This window comes from Coenobita brevimanus, chromosome 47, assembly GCF_032717465.1.
Source record: "Coenobita brevimanus isolate Jiangsu-jjx chromosome 47, ASM3271746v2, whole genome shotgun sequence".
Lineage (NCBI taxonomy): Eukaryota > Metazoa > Arthropoda > Malacostraca > Decapoda > Coenobitidae > Coenobita > Coenobita brevimanus.
Genome location: NC_137000.1, coordinates 5,880,184 through 5,899,933, shown reverse-complemented (window position 1 = coordinate 5,899,933; position 19,750 = coordinate 5,880,184). Strand labels below are relative to the sequence as shown.

At 42.3% G+C, this 19,750-nt stretch overlaps 2 protein-coding genes across 6 annotated transcripts in view; both read left to right on the top strand.

Annotated features, from left to right (window-relative positions):
• The window catches only part of LOC145398919 (U3 small nucleolar ribonucleoprotein IMP4), a 35,687-nt gene extending 32,391 nt beyond the window's left edge, over nucleotides 1-3,296 (top strand). The window contains exon 7 of the mRNA XM_080271652.1: nucleotides 3,046-3,296. Coding sequence (XP_080127778.1) covers nucleotides 3,046-3,167 — 122 coding nt within the window. The 3' untranslated portion in view covers nucleotides 3,168-3,296. The remainder of the gene's footprint in view (nucleotides 1-3,045) is intronic.
• A 9,635-nt stretch (nucleotides 3,297-12,931) lies between these two features.
• Nucleotides 12,932-19,750, top strand: part of Nasp (Nuclear autoantigenic sperm protein) — a 55,047-nt gene continuing 48,228 nt past the window's right edge. For 4 of the 5 annotated variants that reach the window (XM_080271648.1, XM_080271650.1, XM_080271649.1 and 1 more), the window contains exons 1-2: nucleotides 12,932-13,116; nucleotides 18,071-18,161. In XM_080271648.1, coding sequence (XP_080127774.1) covers nucleotides 13,046-13,116; nucleotides 18,071-18,161 — 162 coding nt within the window. In that variant the 5' untranslated portion in view covers nucleotides 12,932-13,045. The remainder of the gene's footprint in view (nucleotides 13,117-18,070; nucleotides 18,162-19,750) is intronic. The other variant, XM_080271651.1, reaches the window with a different exon arrangement.

The following is a 19,750-nucleotide window of genomic DNA, read 5'->3' as shown; positions in this document are numbered from 1 at the left end:
ACTAGCTTGAAAAGTCCATCTGTAGTAGTAGTGGTAGTTCCCTAGGCAGTCTGGCCGAACAGCCCCGAGTCCCTTAGGAAGGCTATGGCTGAGACCGGGCTTTCCCACAGAGCTCTCAAAGAGTGTATGTTGTGTTGTTGGCGTAGGTGATTGTGTGCAATGCAGTCTTCCATAATGTGCTTAATAGTATGGGGTGCTGTGTTGCATCCTGGATAGGCATCAGCGACAGAGTCATCCAGCCTCTTCTGGTAGCTTAAGGGGGCTGGATGGTGCCCACATCTCGGCCTGGCCAGGTGGACCCTGTCCTCATTAGGGAGATAGGATTCAGAAGGGTGGATGTCAGGAGGCCGTGCATGCAGCCGTGTGTTGTCTTTAAGTGACTGAATGGAGCGGTGAGTGATCCAAGTGTGGATATGCTTCTGGTCTGAGGTGGGCGAGGGGGAAGAGATGACAGTGTTTTTGTATGGTATCGTGTGCTGGGTGTTGTTTTGGTGTTTCTTGGTGTGGGTGGATGTGCTGCCATGTAGTATAGTGGATGTTGTGGGTTTGTGGAGGCTGCAGCAAGAAACTGGGTGCCTCTCATGTCTAGGTAATCCTTGACTTTGAGGACTTTGGTTTCTTGATGTAGGTGGTCTGTGGGTGCAGTAGCTGTGCAGCCTGTGATTATTTTTAGGGCCTTGTTCTGTATGGTCTGTAGAGTGTTTTAGTGTGTTTTGGTGAGGTTAGAAGCCCAGGAAGGGCTTGCATAATTCATCACTGAACGTATGTATTGTTTGTATACTGTGGTGGTGGTTTCTTTGTTGTGTCCGAATGTTGTACGGGCAAATGACCTCAAAGCATTGAGTCTTGGTGTTATTTTATTTTTAATGTTTGTGATGTGTTGTTTAAATGACATTGATGTATGTTACACCAAGGATTTGGGGGGGGATGGTAGGGGAGTGTTGTTTATGGTGAGGTGTGGGATGTGACTGTGTTCTGCTGTCCAGTTTGTGAGAAGGGGCACTGTAGATTTGGCTGGGGCTATTTTGAGCCTGTTTGTGGTGAACCATTCGTGTAGTGTGTTGAGGTAAGGTTGAATGATGTGTACAGCTGTCTTTGCTTTTTGGTGCGAACATGTAAGTGTTATATCATGTGCATAGGAAGCTATGTGTATGTGTGGGGTGTGGGTATGTCATGCATGTATAGGTTAAAGAGTGTAGGGGACAAAACAGATTCTCGGGGGATGCCGTTTGTGAAGTTTTTGATGTTAGAAGGCTGTAGTTGGTGGTAGGTGGTGGTGACTTTCATCTGCTCAGTTAACCCCTCCCACCAAGGTACCTGGTGCGAGGTCTGTAACACCCCCCCCCTCCCCCACAGGTATACTGTACTTTGGTCATAAATGAATTTATGAAAATTGCAGATCTAGTCTTACAGAATAGTTAGGCATGCTACAAACAGCAGACAAATACATGGACTACCATTTTTTTCTGACGTGTGGTCGAGGAAGGAGGACTTAGTGTGCGAGTGTGTGAGGGGCATGGTGGTGGTGACGGCAGGGGAGACGAGTGTAAACCAATGGGGACACACACAATACCCTTTGTTTTACCCACCCACACACCCATGTGGAGGAAAGACATAGGCCTAGTTGGCATCCTCAACCAGACTGGGCTGGGCAGCTCTGGAAACAATTGCACAGTATGATAAAACATTTATTTACATGAACCGATGCGCCATTGATGGCAGGGGGTACGAACGTAAACTAATGGGGGCACACACAATACTCTTTGTCTTAAGTCCTTTCTACGAGAGCGGGTAGTACCCGATGGGCAAACATTGTTACCAAATTATGTTCCACACAACACTATACTTTTAGCTTTAAGTATCCTGTGACTGTTCTTACTGTAACCTACATTGTCATACTGCACTCAGTTCTGCCAGGCACCTACTCTGGCCACTGCCTGACTTCGACTGACCAACCACTTCCCAGTCTGGCATGCAGACAGCAAAGCAGGTATGCCTGGTGGTGGCCACAGCCTGCAGGGAACTGCTCAGTCTGATAATACTGCTAAAGAAGCGAGGGATAGACGCTCAGCGGGCAGTGCCCGCCAGGGTACTGCCTCTCGTGTGGATGGGGCATTACCCACCTGCACACCCATGAGGAGGAAAGACATAGGTCTAGATGGCATCCTCAACCAGCTTGGGCCACGCAGCAATGCAAACGATGGCACAGTGTGACAAAACATTTATTTACATGAACTGACGTGCCCTACATACACGTAAATAAACGTGAACCGGGGAAGAGGGGTTAATGTAATGCCATCTACTTCTTCCTCACCTTTATCATTCAGTCTTTGTGCCTGCCCTCCTCTGTTTCTACCTTTCCCTTTCCTTCCTATCTCTCTTTATTGCTCTTCTTTCCACTTAAGGTGGCTTTACACTGAATGAAAAGCCTGATGGTTTCCTGTAACATAGGAAACCATTTACAGTGCTGAGTGGTAACCATATAACCAGATAATGAGGTGATGTGGGACGTGCTATGGTGCAATTGCAGCATTCATCCAGGAGCCAAACCTCCACACTTTTCCCTGCATCTTGCTATCATGAGTTGGTACTGTCATCTGCAAATGAACATCAATTCACTGCATGGGATGGCCCTGCAGGGGTGATTGCTTGCCAGTGGTTGATGGATCTGCTCAGCCAGACAGACCAGGGTTGATCTACAGTAACAACAGTACTGTAGTACCTCCAGGAGTTGGTGGTAGCCTGCCACCCACCACTTGTATAATTAAGGCAGTGTCTTTTATTTTTATTGTCACATACCATAATCCTGGAAGGGATGGCCACAAACAAATCACCTCCATGTTATTGTGTCCTCTGCCATCAGGTTGCCCTCCCTCCAACATACACCTGCTTCAGTCATATACTTTTCCACCCAATCCTTCCATTGCATACTGTATAAAAAGAATGCTTGTTTCATGTACTCCAGTGTAGTAAAGTTTTATATGTATGTCTTTAACTAGATGATACAATACTAATACAGTGTTTGTCTCTGCACTTATCCCACAGTATACCGGATCATGATGGGAACACTGGATCAAGAGGGTGCAGCCGATACAGAGTTTGTGTTGCGGCCGTACATGAACACTGCACGCAAACGCAAGTTCCTTTCAGATGAAGACCCTTGGTAGTATTATGGAAGGAGTGCATTGTACTGACTGCCATAATTGTTAATGTTACTTAGATTATAGTACAGTGCCTGTACTTGTCCTCATGGTGGCATCAATATAGCCAAGTGACTCTCTTGCTTTTTTGTACAAATATCCCTCAACTCCCTCTCATCCCCTGAAAGGAGGATGGTGGACTGCAGGCTCACATAGAGGTGAATCTGATGCTACAGCAATTATTTGTTACCATTCAAAATATCAATGTTGTTAATGATGTTACTGATACAAGTTTGTGAAGTTCATTTGTGTTGCTACATTATTTCCTTTATTACTGTGGCATCTCTTGACTTGGGCACCTCTTCAGTTATATTAGGTAATGAAAAATTCCTGTGTTGGTATATAATTAAATACTCCTGTTATCCTATAGTGGTAGATGGTGGCAACCATCATCCACATAGTTTATGTAGTGCTGCCTACCTCTTCCTTCACCTATATTACTCTTCTGTGTCTGCCTTCCTCAGTTTCTGATTCTTCCATCCATCATGTCACATTTTATGAATTCTTTCCACTTCAGGTGGCTCTACACTGAGTGACAAACCTGAGAGTTCCCCGCAACTCGGACAATCATTAACAACACTGGGTAGTAACCATAAAATGGGGTGATGTGGAATGTACTATGGTGTCTTTGTTAACTGGATGGAGGGATGCAAATGCGATGTCGATCCGGGGACCAAACCTTTACATACTTCCCTATGCCTCATCATTGTGAGGTACTGTCTGCCACAAGGGAACATCATTTCACTGCTGGGGTAGTTACTTGTTTGAGGTGGACAGGTCTGCTTGGTGAGACAAAATGAGGTTAACAACAACTGTTTTCCCAAGATTTTCATTTATTATGTTAGAGGTATTGTACAATGCACTTCTTTATACACGTTTTTCATGCAGTCATCGTCGCCGTTGTCATCATCATCATCATTCATCATCATCATCATCATCATCATCATCATCATCATCATCATCATCATCATCATCATCTGGACCTCCTTTCCCACCCTAGGGCAGGAGTGAAGAGTAGCAATGTCCAGACAGCCCAGGTTTCACCAGTTCAGTGGGCCATGCTTCCATTCACACATCATTCAAGCCACCGGAATCCTGGCTCTTATCTGATACGCCAAAGACTTTCGTCACATTCTGTAGCTTCATATAAACGTTTCCGATAGAGTCAGTCCGAATACTGTCCCTGATCATGCACTACTTCTCACAAAGTTCATCCAGCCAGCTCGATCTCTTGTCAGTCCCCTAGCCTCAGCAACTTCCATACTTCTCTTTCTCACACTCATTCACCAAGTCCCTCCACTTCTCCTTGGCTTACCTCAGCTCCTTCGTCCTTCAAATTCACTCAGATATACCTTTTTCATCACACTATTATTATCTATTCTCTCCACACGACCATACCATCTCATTACACTCTTCGATTCTGGCGTCCACAGACTTCCTCACTCCACATCTTTCACGAATCACACTATTTTGTATCCTATCCACTTCATATATCCCACACCATAGTCTCACAGCCATATGTTAAAGTTGGCACTAACATTCCATGTAAGCCTTGTGCAACTGCATTACTGAAGCTTCTGTTTCTTATCATGACCCTCATAGCACCAGGTACTTTCCTTCCTTGTGTCATTCTACTTTCCACTTCTTTTGCATTTTCCTCTCTTTTCTAACACTGTACCCAGGTATTTGAACTCTCTCACCAACTCCAGTCTCTCCCACTGTAATATCATACAGAGAGTTACTTTCTCTCTCAATAACCATCACTTTACTCTATGCTACATGTCTCTCAAGGCATGATGCTCACAGACATCAGCAAAACTCTCCACTAGTCTATCAAGTTCTTGTCCGTTATTTGCAAGTAGCATTGCATCATCAGCATACAACAAATTTGAGGTATTCTATCCATCACCATTCATTACCAGTGCCATCCCTCTCTCCATTACTCTTGCTTTTATTTCTTTCATCACCCCATCCATATTTATATTGAACAACCATGGGGACATCACACAACCTTGTCGCACGCTCACATTGATCGTGAACCATTCTCTTAGATGCCCTTTTGTCCTTACACATGCCTCACTACCATCATGAAAACTCTTTACAGCACCCAGCAGCTTACTATCTACACCATACATGCGCAAAACATTCCACAATCCTTCTCTGTCTACTTTGTCGTATGCTTTTTCCGGATCCATAAGTGCCATAAACACCTTATAGTCCATGTCACATGCCTTCTCCACTATCTGTCTCAGTGTAAATTTTTGATCAACACATCCTCTGTCACTCCTAAAGCCACCCTGTTCATCACTTAATAGGACTTCTGACATCTCTCTTACTTTTTCTATATTAGCTCTTCCATATACCTTCCTTTCAACACTCAGTAAATGTATGCCATGATAATTCTTGCACTCACTTCACTCACCTTTATTTTTGTACAGGCAGATACCTTACCTTCAACACTGTGTTAATGTATGCCACGATAATTCTTGCACTCACTTCACTCACCTTTATTTTTGTACAGGCAGATACCTTCCCTTCAACACTATATTAATGTATGCCTCGATAATTCTTGCACTGACTTCACACGCCCTTATTTTTGTATAGGGGTACAGTCACAGCCTTTTCCCATTCTGCTGACACTGTTTCACTCATCCATGCCTTCTCACATATCTCCAACAAGCACCTCATTCCACTCTGTCCATTGCACTCAGTCATCTCTGCATTCACCTCATCAACCCCAGCTGCTTTCCAAATTTTCTGCCGCTTCACAGCATTCTTCACTACTGCAAGTGTCATGTTTCCTGGCACTGCATTCCTTCTCTGCACACTCCCAAAACCAACCATGTTTACAGTCGCTCTGCTTTCTCTATTCCCTTTCATCATACTTTCAAAGCATTCTTTCCATCTGGTCCTTACTTCATCCCCATAAGTTAATAATCTACCACCTATGTCCTTCACACTTTCACATTTCTTTCCTCTGTCACATCTCTACATCTGCCCCTCTTTCCAGGATAATTTCCTGTTTTCAGAGTTCAGTAATTTTCATTCATTTTTCTTCTTAGATCATCATTTACCTCATTTTTCCTCTTCACTAGTCTCTTTATGTGCTTCTTGTTCTCAGTATTTCAATTGAACCCCTGTTCTGTAACCACTCTAGCCACTTCTTCCTCTTTTACTCCACTGCTCTCGTAACCTCCTCATACCACCATGCTGTACTGTTCGTCTTTGTTGTTGCTCTTGCCACACCACACACCACTTAAGCATTTCTACTCCCATCTTTAAGACGGGGTATTGCATGTAGGGGTATCATATATCGAGGTATACCTGTATTTTTGTATGATATTGTGTGCTGGGTGTTGTTTTGATGTTCCTTAGTGTGTGTGGATGTGCTGCCATGTAGTGTAGTGGATGGTGTGGGTTTGTGGAGGCTGTGGCAAGAATCTGTGTGCCTCTCATGTCTAGATGATCCTTGACTTTGAAGACTTTGGTTTCTTGGTGTAGGTGGTCTGTAGGTGTAGCAGCTGTGCAGCCTGTGATTATTTTAAGGGCCTTGTCTGCAGGATGTCGTAGTGCATTTCTGTGAGGTTAGGAACCCAAGCAGGGTTTGTGTAGTTTATTACTGAACGTATTGTTTGTATACTGTGGTGTTATGTTCGTGATGTGTTTAAATGACATTGATGTATTGTATGTTACACCAAGGATTGTGTGTGTGTGTGTGTGTTGTGTGTGTGTGGGGGGGGGTAGAGGAATGTTGTTTATGGTGAGGTGTGGAATGTGACTATGTTCTGCTGTCCAGTTTGTGAGAAGGGTCGCTGTAGATTTGACTGGGGCTGTTGTGAGTCTGTTTGTGGTGAACCATTCATGTAGTGTGTTGAGGTAAGGTTGGAGGATGTGTGCGGCTGTTTGCATTTTGCTGTGTACATGTTAGTGTTATGTCGTCTGCATAGGATGTGTTATGCAGCGTATTCTGTGTCCCGACTTCTCGGGTCCAGTTACGGTGCAATTCTGGGCCCTTAATTCCTGACCGGTTCAGCACTAGCAAGGAAGGGAAAACACAAACACCATGGGTAGACAAATACACTAGTATATTAATAATGAACCTTTACACACACAGCATTCTATGATCAGAGTCCAAGTTACACAATGCTTTACGCTGATATTGATCTCAATCACTGTCCATCTAGTTCAGCATCTTTGTCTCACATCTGGGCTATTTCCCTCACTAACAAGCACTATATCAGCAATATAGGTAGCATATTAACACAGACAGATTTACATATAACACAACCCAACATAACCACAGGGACAGTTCTTAAGCCTAGTTACTCGCGTGACATAGACGGGTCCTAGCTAACACATCATCTCCGAATGACGTATACAGAAGTCTCTAGCTAACTTAGCTTCTACACACGTGTCACACAGGCCGAGAATATACCATATGTCACACTGGGGGGCGTAGGGGGGAGAGGGGCTTAAATGAGGATAGGGAGGGTTACTCTCTGAGGAGCCGGGTCGGGGGTAGGGAGGAGAAAGGGGGGGAGGATATAGCCTTGAGATCTTGCTGTTATGTGAATGGTGCGGGCTTGTCTGTCACTGTCCGAGAGGGGAGGGGGGGTTCTCGATCCGGGGCTGGGGCTATACATTCAGCGCATGATTCACAGGGGCTCGATTCATTAACGGGGGGTGCACTATCGTCGGGGGGGGGGGGGGGGGGGGGAACGTGCCGCGTATGGAGACATGAACACGGGGACGGTTTGTTGGTAGTTCACTGGAGGAGGGGGTCCCCGACACTGGGGCGGTATATGACCACGAGACCTGCCACTCACGGTTCTGACGGAGAAGAGACCACGGTCCTTTGGGGAGAGGGCCTATGCAGGGAGCTCCACCACTTCAGGTCCTGACGCTGAATGTTCTATTATATGCTTGATACCAGCATCCTATTTTGTGCACCATAAGAATATTTATCAAAATAAAGGAGTTCACAAGGCTGTAACCTCCTCCAGCTTGAAATACCTATCCTTAACTGATTAAATTTGTCTGGAGGTAGCAAAAATAAAATAGATATAAGTAGTTCATGCAGTGTTGGCCATCCTACCAGGTCTACACCCGTACTTTGTCTCAATGACAGTATGCATTTCTTATATACAGACTCCATGTCAACACAATGCTTGTACTGGATAAAGTTGATGGATGTCTTCCTGACTTCACCAATACTTTGTCATTAAATTATCCTATTTTTCCTATTCATCTCTCTCGGTATCATTCCCATCCTGCTCTTCTCGCCTCAGTATCCTGCCCCCCCCCCCTCTCTCTTTCTCTCCCTCTCTCTCATTTCCCTCCATATCATCCTTTTTATCTTTCATTGTTTACATCTTTCTCATACATAACATTTATCTAAAATAATGCCATGATTCCTCTAAGTAACTCCGATACTGAGGATGACTGTGGTACCTGGTGTTGTCTAAGTACTGTAAGCTAAACCAAGTGCCAAAATCAGCTAATTACTTCCAAATAGTTGCTGGAAGCTGTTGAGAAAAAAATCAGGGATAAGTAATAAGATTTGAATAGTGGCAGAGTTTCAGCTTTGACTCTATTTACTTTTGCTTGAATGGGACTTTAACTCTGTTTACTTGTGGCTGATTGTTTTCTGCCTAATGGTGATGATTCTGTGACTATTATAGTCTTATCATTAAGATCCAGACAACATTTACTTATTTGTTAAAAGTAAAGTTTTGCAAGTACAGTACTGTATTATCAAGTACTGGGTGAAAACAACAGAAGGATTGTAAAATATGTGTGAAACTTAGTACATCGTGATTTGTTCTTGCTATCTCAGACACTTTTGCTCACATTGGGATACTTTTTTCAATATGGAGGGGTTAGATAAATCGTTTATTAATCCTCTCCCAAGCTGAGTAAATCATCTGAAGGTATAGCATATAGCAATAATCATCATCCAAATCTCATTTTTCACACCTATGGATGGGGTGAGCCAGAGGTCAGTGGGTAGGAAAAGAAGTGATAGAAGGAACTTGCAAAAGTATCTGCTAGTTAAAAGGGCACACTATCATTCACACATCATTCAGGTCCCTGGAATCCAGACTAACTCCACAGGTATCGACATCCACACTTACACACGTCATACCACCGATCAGCCAAGGTAAATCCAAAGCCTAAAAGTGCAAAAAATGTGTGATTCCTCATCAGCAACGATTCATAAGACTGACCATGTCATATGTAACAATTAAAAACTACAGCAGATGGCAGCACCAACTAAAATACCCAGGACTCTCGCTGAGACAGAAAAGTATACCACAGTCCCAGCTTCAACTGTGACCAGAAACCACCACCAGGTAGCTGAAATACGAGTGTCTGCACCAGAAGGACACAAAGAGCCGGCGCACCCAGCGTCTGAAAGTCCCTCTAGCCCAGTACCACTGACAGTGGGGGCTTGTCAGCATAATGCCTGCTAGAGGCGGCAGAACCGAGCTTGCTAGATGTGGCTTGGCAATGCAGAAGGAGTTCCTGTGTTCCAGAGTGCTTGCTAGACACGGCACAACCAAGCTTGCTAGAAACAGCTTGGCTGCACAGGCTTGCTAGAAACAGCTTGGCTGCGCAGGAGTTCCAGTGTTCCACTATGCTTGCTAGACGCGGAACAAACGAGTTTGCCAGAGGTGGCCTGGCAATGCAGGAGTTCCAGACCACACACTCCCCGGAGTCCGGCAGACTTCCCCAAGATGACGCTGAAGCTGGGGTCAGTCCCCCCCCCCCCACATACACATCCCCTTATACATGTAAAGAACACCCTCCTACCCCTGGAAAAGAAATCCTGGGCTTAATAATATAAACTTGTTGTCCCGACCATCTTGGGTCCCTTCTAACTTCACTGCTAGACCCACTCTGGGCACATACCACACTACTCTATCAGCAGGTTGAGAGAGAGAGAGAGCCAGACATCAGGTCACCACACATTTTTGGAGCCAGGGTTGTAGTCTATCTCCCTCTTGATCCTACCTCAAATAATTCACTACACTCCAACACCCCCTACAGACGTAGAGATAAAACCCGGCCCCGTCCTTTTTGAGAGGTCCTTGTGATGGGTGTCAGTGTTATATGTGGGACGTCCCCTCCAGATCTCCTCTCCCTATTCCTCTTCTCCCCAAACTGACCATTTCTTGTATATGAATCTCATGATATTGGATGTAAGGTTGTATAAAGAGGCTTGCACAATAATGAATCTCTTGTCCTGCCATCTGGAGTTTCTGTGTCTTCCCTGTATTTTTAAGGTGTTGTTGAGAAATGGGATTTGCCAGTTAGGTTGTGCTAGGGTACTCCTGACGTTTCTCAGTGTTTCTCGTAGTTCGTGACATGTCAGAATTGTCAGTTTGCCTGCTGCATGTGAGCAGAGTTATTTTGTAATTTATGCCTTAATTTTTGTGCTCTTTTTCTCCTTAATGTTTTATTTACATGATTGTTTGTTAAATTATGTACTTTTATTTCAGTTTGTGTGCTAAAGCATTTTGAGTGTTATGCAGTGTAAGTAAACTCTGGCATGTTTTGGATGTCTCCGAGTTGGTAACGGTTGTAACCGTTGCTCCCTCAAGAATGCTCGAGAACTTTGTTGATGTAGTAGACCACTCTGGAATATAAGAAGCTTATATAAGGATGGGGAAGAGACTAGAGCAGTTTCAGTTAGTTTTTAGTTCAATTTGAGTGTAGTTACGTGTCAGTGCAGTTAGTGAAGTTTGTATATCTTCAGTACAGTACTTGTGAAAACAGTGAAGTGAAGTTGGTAAGCTTTAAGTGTAATTACTGTGGTTGGAAAATAAAGACAGAGAACTTAAGAAGCCAGTGTTTATTTACATCGCCTGTGCTGCTGTGTTGTTGTACACTGAAAAGCTTCCTCTAGGAAGAACAAATTAACTCACTGGGCAACAGCCTTTCTATACCGGTACTGATCTACTGTTGTTGGAGCCTGTGGCAGTGTGGGACGGAGACGTAACAGTGTGTTGAATCCTGCATTGATGTTCCTCCCTGTTTAGAAGATCCCCAATAGACCAGAAAGACTCTAGCATAACAATATTACTAGACAGCATGTTAGCATAACAAATGGCAGTACTAGCTCTCTGCACTAAGTAAATATATCTCAGAATATTCAAGTAACGTACGGCCAAAGAGGTGGACTTCACGTCGCTGTTCTCATGAAAGGGAGACTTGGTTATAAATACAGTATTATTAAGAATGCACTAGAGAAGACCCTGTACCATGTTCCATGTGCAGTTTGTGGGGGACCTGCGGCACACACACTGCACCACTAGCTATATAATGGAATGTCCACCAACTGCCATATAGAAACCTACAAATTATGATGCTGACTCACCAAACCACATGGTTAATCAATGAAAATCTGTTACTTCCCATTCTCTATGAATGGCTTAATTTTGTACGGCACCAAAGTCAGAGAAAGCACTAACACGTGTATTTACACATAGGCCTACAAATACTTGCTGTCCTTCAGTCTTCTCTTAGATTTACCAGCAAGGCAGCAACATTCATTACGTTACTCACTACTGTACATTTTTCGCTTGAACAGTATATTTGCATCATAGCCTTCGTCCTACACTACCTAGCCATAATCACTAACAGATGTACTAGTCAAGCCAATGTAAATGGAAAACGCTAGTGTATACAAGATGGACATGTATAAAAAATAAATGAATAACTAAAAGTAGTGAAGATGTGAGACGGAGTCGAGAGAGGTGTGGTATTGGTGGATATTTTGGCCACTCACCCACGTCTCCCCATACGAACTCACCGATCCCATACCCATACGACCCACTGATAAGGCTGTGCTATGTCATCTTAGGCTGGGGCTAATGCCGTTATGCTATACCTCTACATGACTATCATGCTACTTCTCACTCCTGTATGTAATATACCTTACAAATTCCTCTAAATATTATAACATATACATCATCATTATCCGGACCTCGTTTCCCACCCAAGGGCAGGGTAAGGAGACGTTCCAAGTTTGCCCAATGCCCAGTCCAGTGGGCCACGCTTCCATCACTCAAATCCCGGAATCCTGGCTCTGTCTGATAGCTACGCCAAAAACACTCACCACATTCTGTAACTTCATACGAACGTATCCGATAGGCAATCCGGACGTTGTCACGTTAAAAAGGGGTGCCAAATCCATGATCATCCACTTCTCACAACATCATCCGGCTACTTCGATCTCTTGTCAGCCTCCCCCGCCTCACCGACACCGAGTCACCCACTTCCACTTCCAGACCTCTCTTCCTCACACACTCTTCCACCATATCCCTCCACCTTCTCCTTGGCCTACCTCGCCTCCCTCCTTCAAATTCACTCAGATATAAGTATGTGGCAAGACCACTGAACTCTGATTATATAATACAACTGGTCTGAACACATGCTTGAAATTCTAAGACATTAGGAACTTCAAAATGCAGTGAAGCAGCCATTAGTTTCATTAGTAAGAGAGAGAGAAAAAAAATGGCAGTCTTAAAGCATGAATTACTAGAATATTTAAGCCTAAGTTTCAATAGTTTTCTTTGATTAACTTAATAATCCCCTATTAGTTTCTTGATGGCCTAGTTTTTCCTATCATATATTTCTAAGTATTAATAATTGTTGTTATTATTCTTATTTACCAATGAGATACTCAGGGCACTAACCTGATGTGGATATAATGACGTGAAGGGGTAATGGCGGAAGACGCGGGAAAAACTGTCAAGAGGAGGTGGTGTGTGAGATCCGGTGATTTGTAAGCTGACTGCCAGTAATTTAACACACTTACAATCTTCTTCCAGCTTATCGCAATGACCGAGACTCCAAAAAAATGCCCTCCAGATACGACCAGCCCCAAGACCTCGCCCACAAAAAAGGAAATGTAAGTAGTGTTTGCTTGCCTTTTGTTTACAGGTCATTTTGTGACAAGTTGGAGAGTTTAAATTTTAGTTGTTATTATTGCTGTTTATTAAATTTTAAGATTTATTTAAAACTTCCAGGCCATTGAGGACACTCACTTTGCAGATCTTTAATGTCTGTAGTTGTTACATAAACTTTAGTTGTTTGGCATTGTGTAGTGTTGACATGTTTTGTGTATACAGGATTACGTAGAGATTGTTAAATAATTATGGTCATTGCGGTTCGTAGAAATAATTATGATCATTATGGCTTGTAGAAATAATTATGGTTATTGTGGCTTGTAGAAATGATTATGGTCATTGTGGCTTGTAATTATGGTCATTGTGGCTTGTACAAATAATTATGGTCATAGTGGCTTGTGCAGATAATTATGGTCATTGTGGCTTGTACAAATAATTATGGTCATTGTGACTTGTAAAAGATTTGTATTATTTTTTATTAACTTCAAATAGGTAAGTAAAGTGCTTGATCTATAACAGCTTTGGTTCTGTTAACAGGAACCAGGATTGAAGTTTGTTTGGGAAATAAATTGCTCATAACTGACATATTGCAGAAGAGCTTCCACTAACAAATGATGAAAATTTTATTGTGGTGTGGATGTGGATGTGATAGGGAGCGTTGTGAGGAACACACTGAGGTGGTTTGGCCATGTGGAGAGGATGGAGGGTGAAAGACTGACGAAGAGAGTGTATGTGAGTGAGGTGGAGGGTGGAAGAGGGAGGGGGAGACTGAGGATGAGATGGAAGGATGGGGTGGAGAGGTATATGAGAGAGGGGGGTGTGAGTTGGGAGCAGGGCAGTGAAATGGCGGGGGACAGGGCGACTTGGAGGCGATTTGTTTGTGGCCACCCCAAACGGGATTGAGGCGTCTGGCAATAAATAGATAGATAGATCTTTCAGAATTGAAAATTAATATATGGTATTCAGATTCTATGGAAATATCTTACAAAAGATTGTATAATTGATTCATGAAACCCAAATTGTGTGTTAGTAACATGTTACTGTACTTGGGTATGTGAAGTTAGGTTTTATTTACATAGATGGTGGCATCTACAGGGGGCAATGATTCTATTTGAACCCGAATCTCAAGTCATTCCCAAATCGTTTAGGTAGGTTAGGTTAGGGTTAATTGCTAGGTTTGGTTGAATGAAGTTAGTAGGTGCAAACAGTTAGTGATGGATTGACCTTGGAGCCCAATCAGCCTGGTAGTCTGACATGGCAGGTGTCTTTTTGCCTTGGTTTACATGTAAAACTGGTGGTTTTGTAGTTGACATCTTCAAAATGATGCATTTTTGCAACTTTTAAAAGCTGTCAATGATAATTACATTATAGTTTGAGAAAAATATTCTATTGTAAACTTTATACATGGGAGCTCTGCTTCAGTTTCGCCCTTAGAATGATTCTGTGAGGTCTCCTGACTCCTTAGATTTAAAGCTTTCATGACTTCCCTGATTGTTGTAGAGAGGGAGGTACAGTAATTAACATATGCAGTGTGACCTGTTTAGCTCATTGCATGCATTCACCAAACAGGGTTTGTTCTGCACTACCCAAGGTATCACACAGATAGTATTGGGACCAGCAGTACTAGGAAGATCATCAGATGGCAGCACCATCTGAGTTCCTAATTTACCAGTCATCACGCGGTGCAGGTTGCACGTCACGAGTGGAGAAATTACTTGCAGAATATTGAAATCACCGTAGACACATTTGAATGAGAAATACCATAGAGAAGGCCACCCTTAATTTGGGGATATAATGTTTTACAACAGACAGAAATAGCTAATGGATGTTGGGACAATGAAGGAAAATTAAACCTGTTCTGCCCCAGCCATTGGAGGTTAATGGCAGTGTGGGGGAGGGGGCACTTTGCTGTCCCAGACCCCTCCCCCCCGTATATATGTACACACACACACACACACACACAGTCTGTCTTTGCCTAACGCGGGTATTTGCTTCCACACCGACCTCACATGAGGTGGTTTATTGTTTATATAGCAAATGTAAAATATGGCATCAAATCATGTTCATTAAATGAAAAAATAATAATATATTGAAACTTGAATCAGCTGATTTATGATCGTTCCTTCATCTTATCATAATGCTACATATGGGACATTGTCATCTATATAAATGCCTAATTACCTTAAGTGAACGATCGACATACTTTGGAATTATACGAATAATCATCATATTACGTCTATATAAATGTTTCGGGACAATTCGCCATCACAACAATAACAAGACAATTTGCCATCGGGACTTTTCGTCGTCAGGATGATTCCCCGTCGTTTATTTTCATATCAGTTTATTAAGGAAGTACACTAGTTTTTTAGTACTGTACTTGTACCTCTTCAAAGTCGTTTTAAAATATACCCAGGATGTTGTTGTACCAATGGAAATTAATGAAAACAGCTATGGGTGATGCTAGAACATAATTCAAAGTCAACTACAGCAAGGTAGAAACAAGTTAAATATTGTCTAAAAGTGCAACTTACAAATGAAATCCAAAGCCAACGCTATTGAATGAAAATAGACTTTGATAGAGCCCCCTGAAAATTAGTTATTAAAGTATCAGTTAATCAGTAATAAGTATATTTATAGAATGATGGGGAATTGTCCTGACGGGGAACGTCCATATTATGACAGCAAATTGTCGACTTCATGGCGAATTGTCTAGGAACCACATAAACAACCCGTGCTTGCTTCAGTAAAGGTAAGAACTACTGTATACTGTAGTTTTCATGTTTTTTCTCTTTATTCACTATTAATGTGTTACTTTAAATGTTTAAACATAAGGATATTTCATGTATGTGAGTGCTAAGGTGTGTGTATGTGAGAGTTTAGGCACGTCTGGGAACATATCCCCATTGACTCCATGTTATAATGGGATTGCTATATGATGGATTGGTTTACGATGGGGTTTTCAGGAACGGAACCCCATCGTATAATGAGGGATTACTGTATATATATACTGTATATAATACATATGTATATATATATGTGTGTATACATATATGTATATATATATGTATATATGTACATGTATACAGTAATCCCTGTACTTTCCGGACATCCCCCACTTACTGGACATTGTGGGCCTGGACCATCAGAACCGAAAAATGGCCAAAAAAAAGAAAAAAATCCCCCCAAAATCCTAATTTTCTCCCACCCATAATTTGAAATTGCCGCGCGGCGCCAAACAGCTGCTTACACCATGGTCCCTTCACCCCTTCCTTCCTCCCCCCTCCCCCCTTCCCTGTCAGGGTTGCCGTTTGTTATTTTTCATTACCAAATGTGGGCCAATTTGGTAATGAAAAATTCGTTTGGTAATGACTCGGAATACTGTAATGCATTACCAAACGGATTTTTCACATGTATGAGGATACACAGGATGGAGATGGTGGATTGTTTGCTCTCTCTGATTAATCTGCTACCCTACATAGCGTGAAAATAATCAACATGCTGTAAATTATAAGGAGAGTGATTACATGTATTTCCACTTGTATATATAATTAGTGAAGAATAAATGCTAGCTTTACGAATTTGGTGATGAAAAGTTAAATTTGGTAATGAAAGTTGAGGAGATTGGTAATGTGGCTGTTGCGATCTGGCAACTCTGTTTCTCTGACATCAACAGTTACTCCCTAACTTCGATAATGAATAGATGCTTATCGCACTGGAAACCAAACGTGCTCGGTTTTTGTGAATAAACAGTGAATATACAGCAATACCTCGCCTCTACACCACTTGGGAATTTACAGTGTTGTGCAGTGTTAAGAAATTTGAACTTAGAGTGCAAAGGATCAACTGTGGAGTGCAAGTTGGCAGTTTAAACTGGCGGTTAGAACTGTAGTGGTTCAGTTAAGAACAATGTGCAGTGTTAAACAATTATAATTCACAGTGCAAAGAATTAAGTGCAGCACAACACTGGATTACTGTATGTGCTTCAAGAGCGTTTTCACCACTGCCAAAACCTTAGAAAGGCAGCCACAAACGTGATGTAAGTACCCTGGCTGAGGTACAGTCACTTCTAATTCCTCATTCTTTGGTTCCTTTTCATTTATTTCATGCTTTATGTCCATTATTGGTGTGAATAGGGTCTTAAATAGGTGCTATGCATGTCCGGTAGGGAGTTATTTAGGTGGCTTTCAAAGTTAGGCTGGTTAGGGTCCGTAAGTACCAGTCCAGGAGGCTGGTGCCCACTATCCGGACAGGACCACTTTCTGGACATACCTTTGGCTCTATTACGTTGGCTAGTGGAGGGATTACTGTATATATATATATATATATATATATATATATATATATATATATATATATGTATACGTGTATACACACACACGCACATATACATATATAAATCCTCATGCCACACCGGTCTGTGCTTTCTTTTTGCAGCCCGCACATTAAGATGTCAACAGGAAGGCCTTCATATCACAAGCCACTTCTTCCTCTTTGTTTTTTCCAAAATGCCATCCTATTTTTCATTTCCTTTACACATTTACCAACTTTTCTACTATCGTGTTGCACCTGCTGTAGGTAGTGGTACTCCATCACCATGTAGTCTGTCTCTATTCATCACTTCTCAGTAGTTTACATTATGTAAATGGAGAGCTAATTACATTACTATACAATAACACTGTATATAGTGATAGTACCTTTAGTGTCAAAATCAGTTGTTTTCATGTTTTCAACTGATAGCCATCTAAACTGGCAGTTCACACTAGCCATCATGCTATGAACAGGTGAGGCTGATTTCTTGCAGTCCACCGAGTTCACGTTCAGACAAGCCTCGGGGTGCAACAGCATCATTGTTTTTATACCTAGTGGTGCAATACTTGAATGCGTGAAATTTGAGCAGTGCTTTTATGGACTCTTATATGCAGATTACACTGTTGAAAACGGTTAACTTTTCAGAGATGCAGCAACAGAAGCTCTCAATCACTTTGCTCAAGGTAAAAGACATCTAGTGGTTGGTGACATTCCCTCTGCTGTTAACTCCTTACAGGTGAGTGTATTTTGTATCATTGTGAAAGGAGTCTGCCCTTTCCTCTCCTCCCTCCATTCCTACCTTCCTCTTCTGTCTTTCTTTACTTCGTTCTTTCCACGTCCTTCGGCCTACGGGTGACTACTCTCCCTCTTTTGTCTTTCTGTTCTTCGTTCTTTCCTCTTCCTTCTGCCTGTGGGTGACTCAACACTGAGTGACAAGCCGAATGGTTTCCTGTACACCAAATTATGGCATCTGTTGGTTTAGTGGGTGATTACGGCGCTCTGGTCGGATTGAGCCGGTGAAGGTTTATATCCAAGGGGTTGTTGGGGTTATTGCGTATGTAATGCCACTCAGGGATGAGTGAGGCTGGTCACTCTCATCTTATATGTCAGGACCAACTTTCCTAGCCCCAGGCTCCTATGCTTCTCATGGGGCAACGTAGGGTTGGATGATGGAAGGATGGATGAAAGGAGATAGTTTAATATGAATTCTATTACTAAAGCAGTGACTGATGAATGAGCAAGAAGAGGAGGAGGAGCAGGAGGCATTTTTTGATGACCAGAAGAAATTGAGAAAAGTGTAGTTAGTTGCATGTAATATAATGGGGGAATAAAAAGAAAAAAATATATATATATTCATTTATTTTTGCAGATTCTCAGCCTAGGTTCCCTATTTTTAATTAAAAAAGTTAAAAATAAAAATAGTTCAGATGTTAATTAAGCTTCATGCCCCTAGAAGTCCTTCACCTGTACTGTGGCTTTCCCAATTTAGGGTTTCCTTAAAGCAGGGGTCGACAACCTTTGATGGACTGGGGACCGGAACTGCTCTATTACGCAGCTGATGGGCCAGATGTTTTGAACTTGTTAAAGACTACACCTCCCTCCTTTAATAATGATGATGATGCCAATAATAATAATAATAATAATAATAATAATAAATAGGAAACAAGACAACATAGCAAAAATTGAAGCATTTGCTTACCCAAGCTTGCTGACGGACTGATAGATGGGCGTCAATATTGTCTTGTTGGGGGGAGGGGGCAGCATTTTTAATGTATCATTTCTTGAGCAGAATTATTGCACCAACTTAAATAAAGGCATTTCTTTTAAATAATCATTAGTTATTAACCCCTCCATGGCTGCCAGTGTCAAACAACGTTCTGTCAGAGTATGGCTGGTGGCGTCAATGCAGCACAACCTGTAAAAAACTGCGAACAATTTTGGGAAGGGAACAAAGGTCTGGAGAATGTTGACACAGACTACTCTAGCCTCTAAACCACTCAAACAGTCAGTACATCTTGTGGATCAGTCATGAGTGGATGTCAGTTTTTTGCTCCCCTCAAGTGTTAGTGTAAGTAAGAATAAGAGAGCAAGAAAGTCAAGAAAAGAAAGGTAGTGCATTTCCCAGACAGTGACTGCTTATCAGTGTTTGCTTTTGACCTGGAAAGGGAGAGGAGGAATAGACATTATAAACATTAAAAAAAAAGATAAATAAATAATCCCAGAGCTAGACCTCTTCAGATCATATAGCCCTGCTAGGGTTACAGGAGAGTGCTACCCCTCCCAGCACAGGTAGACATGAAAAAGAGGGAAGACACTCATAACTAT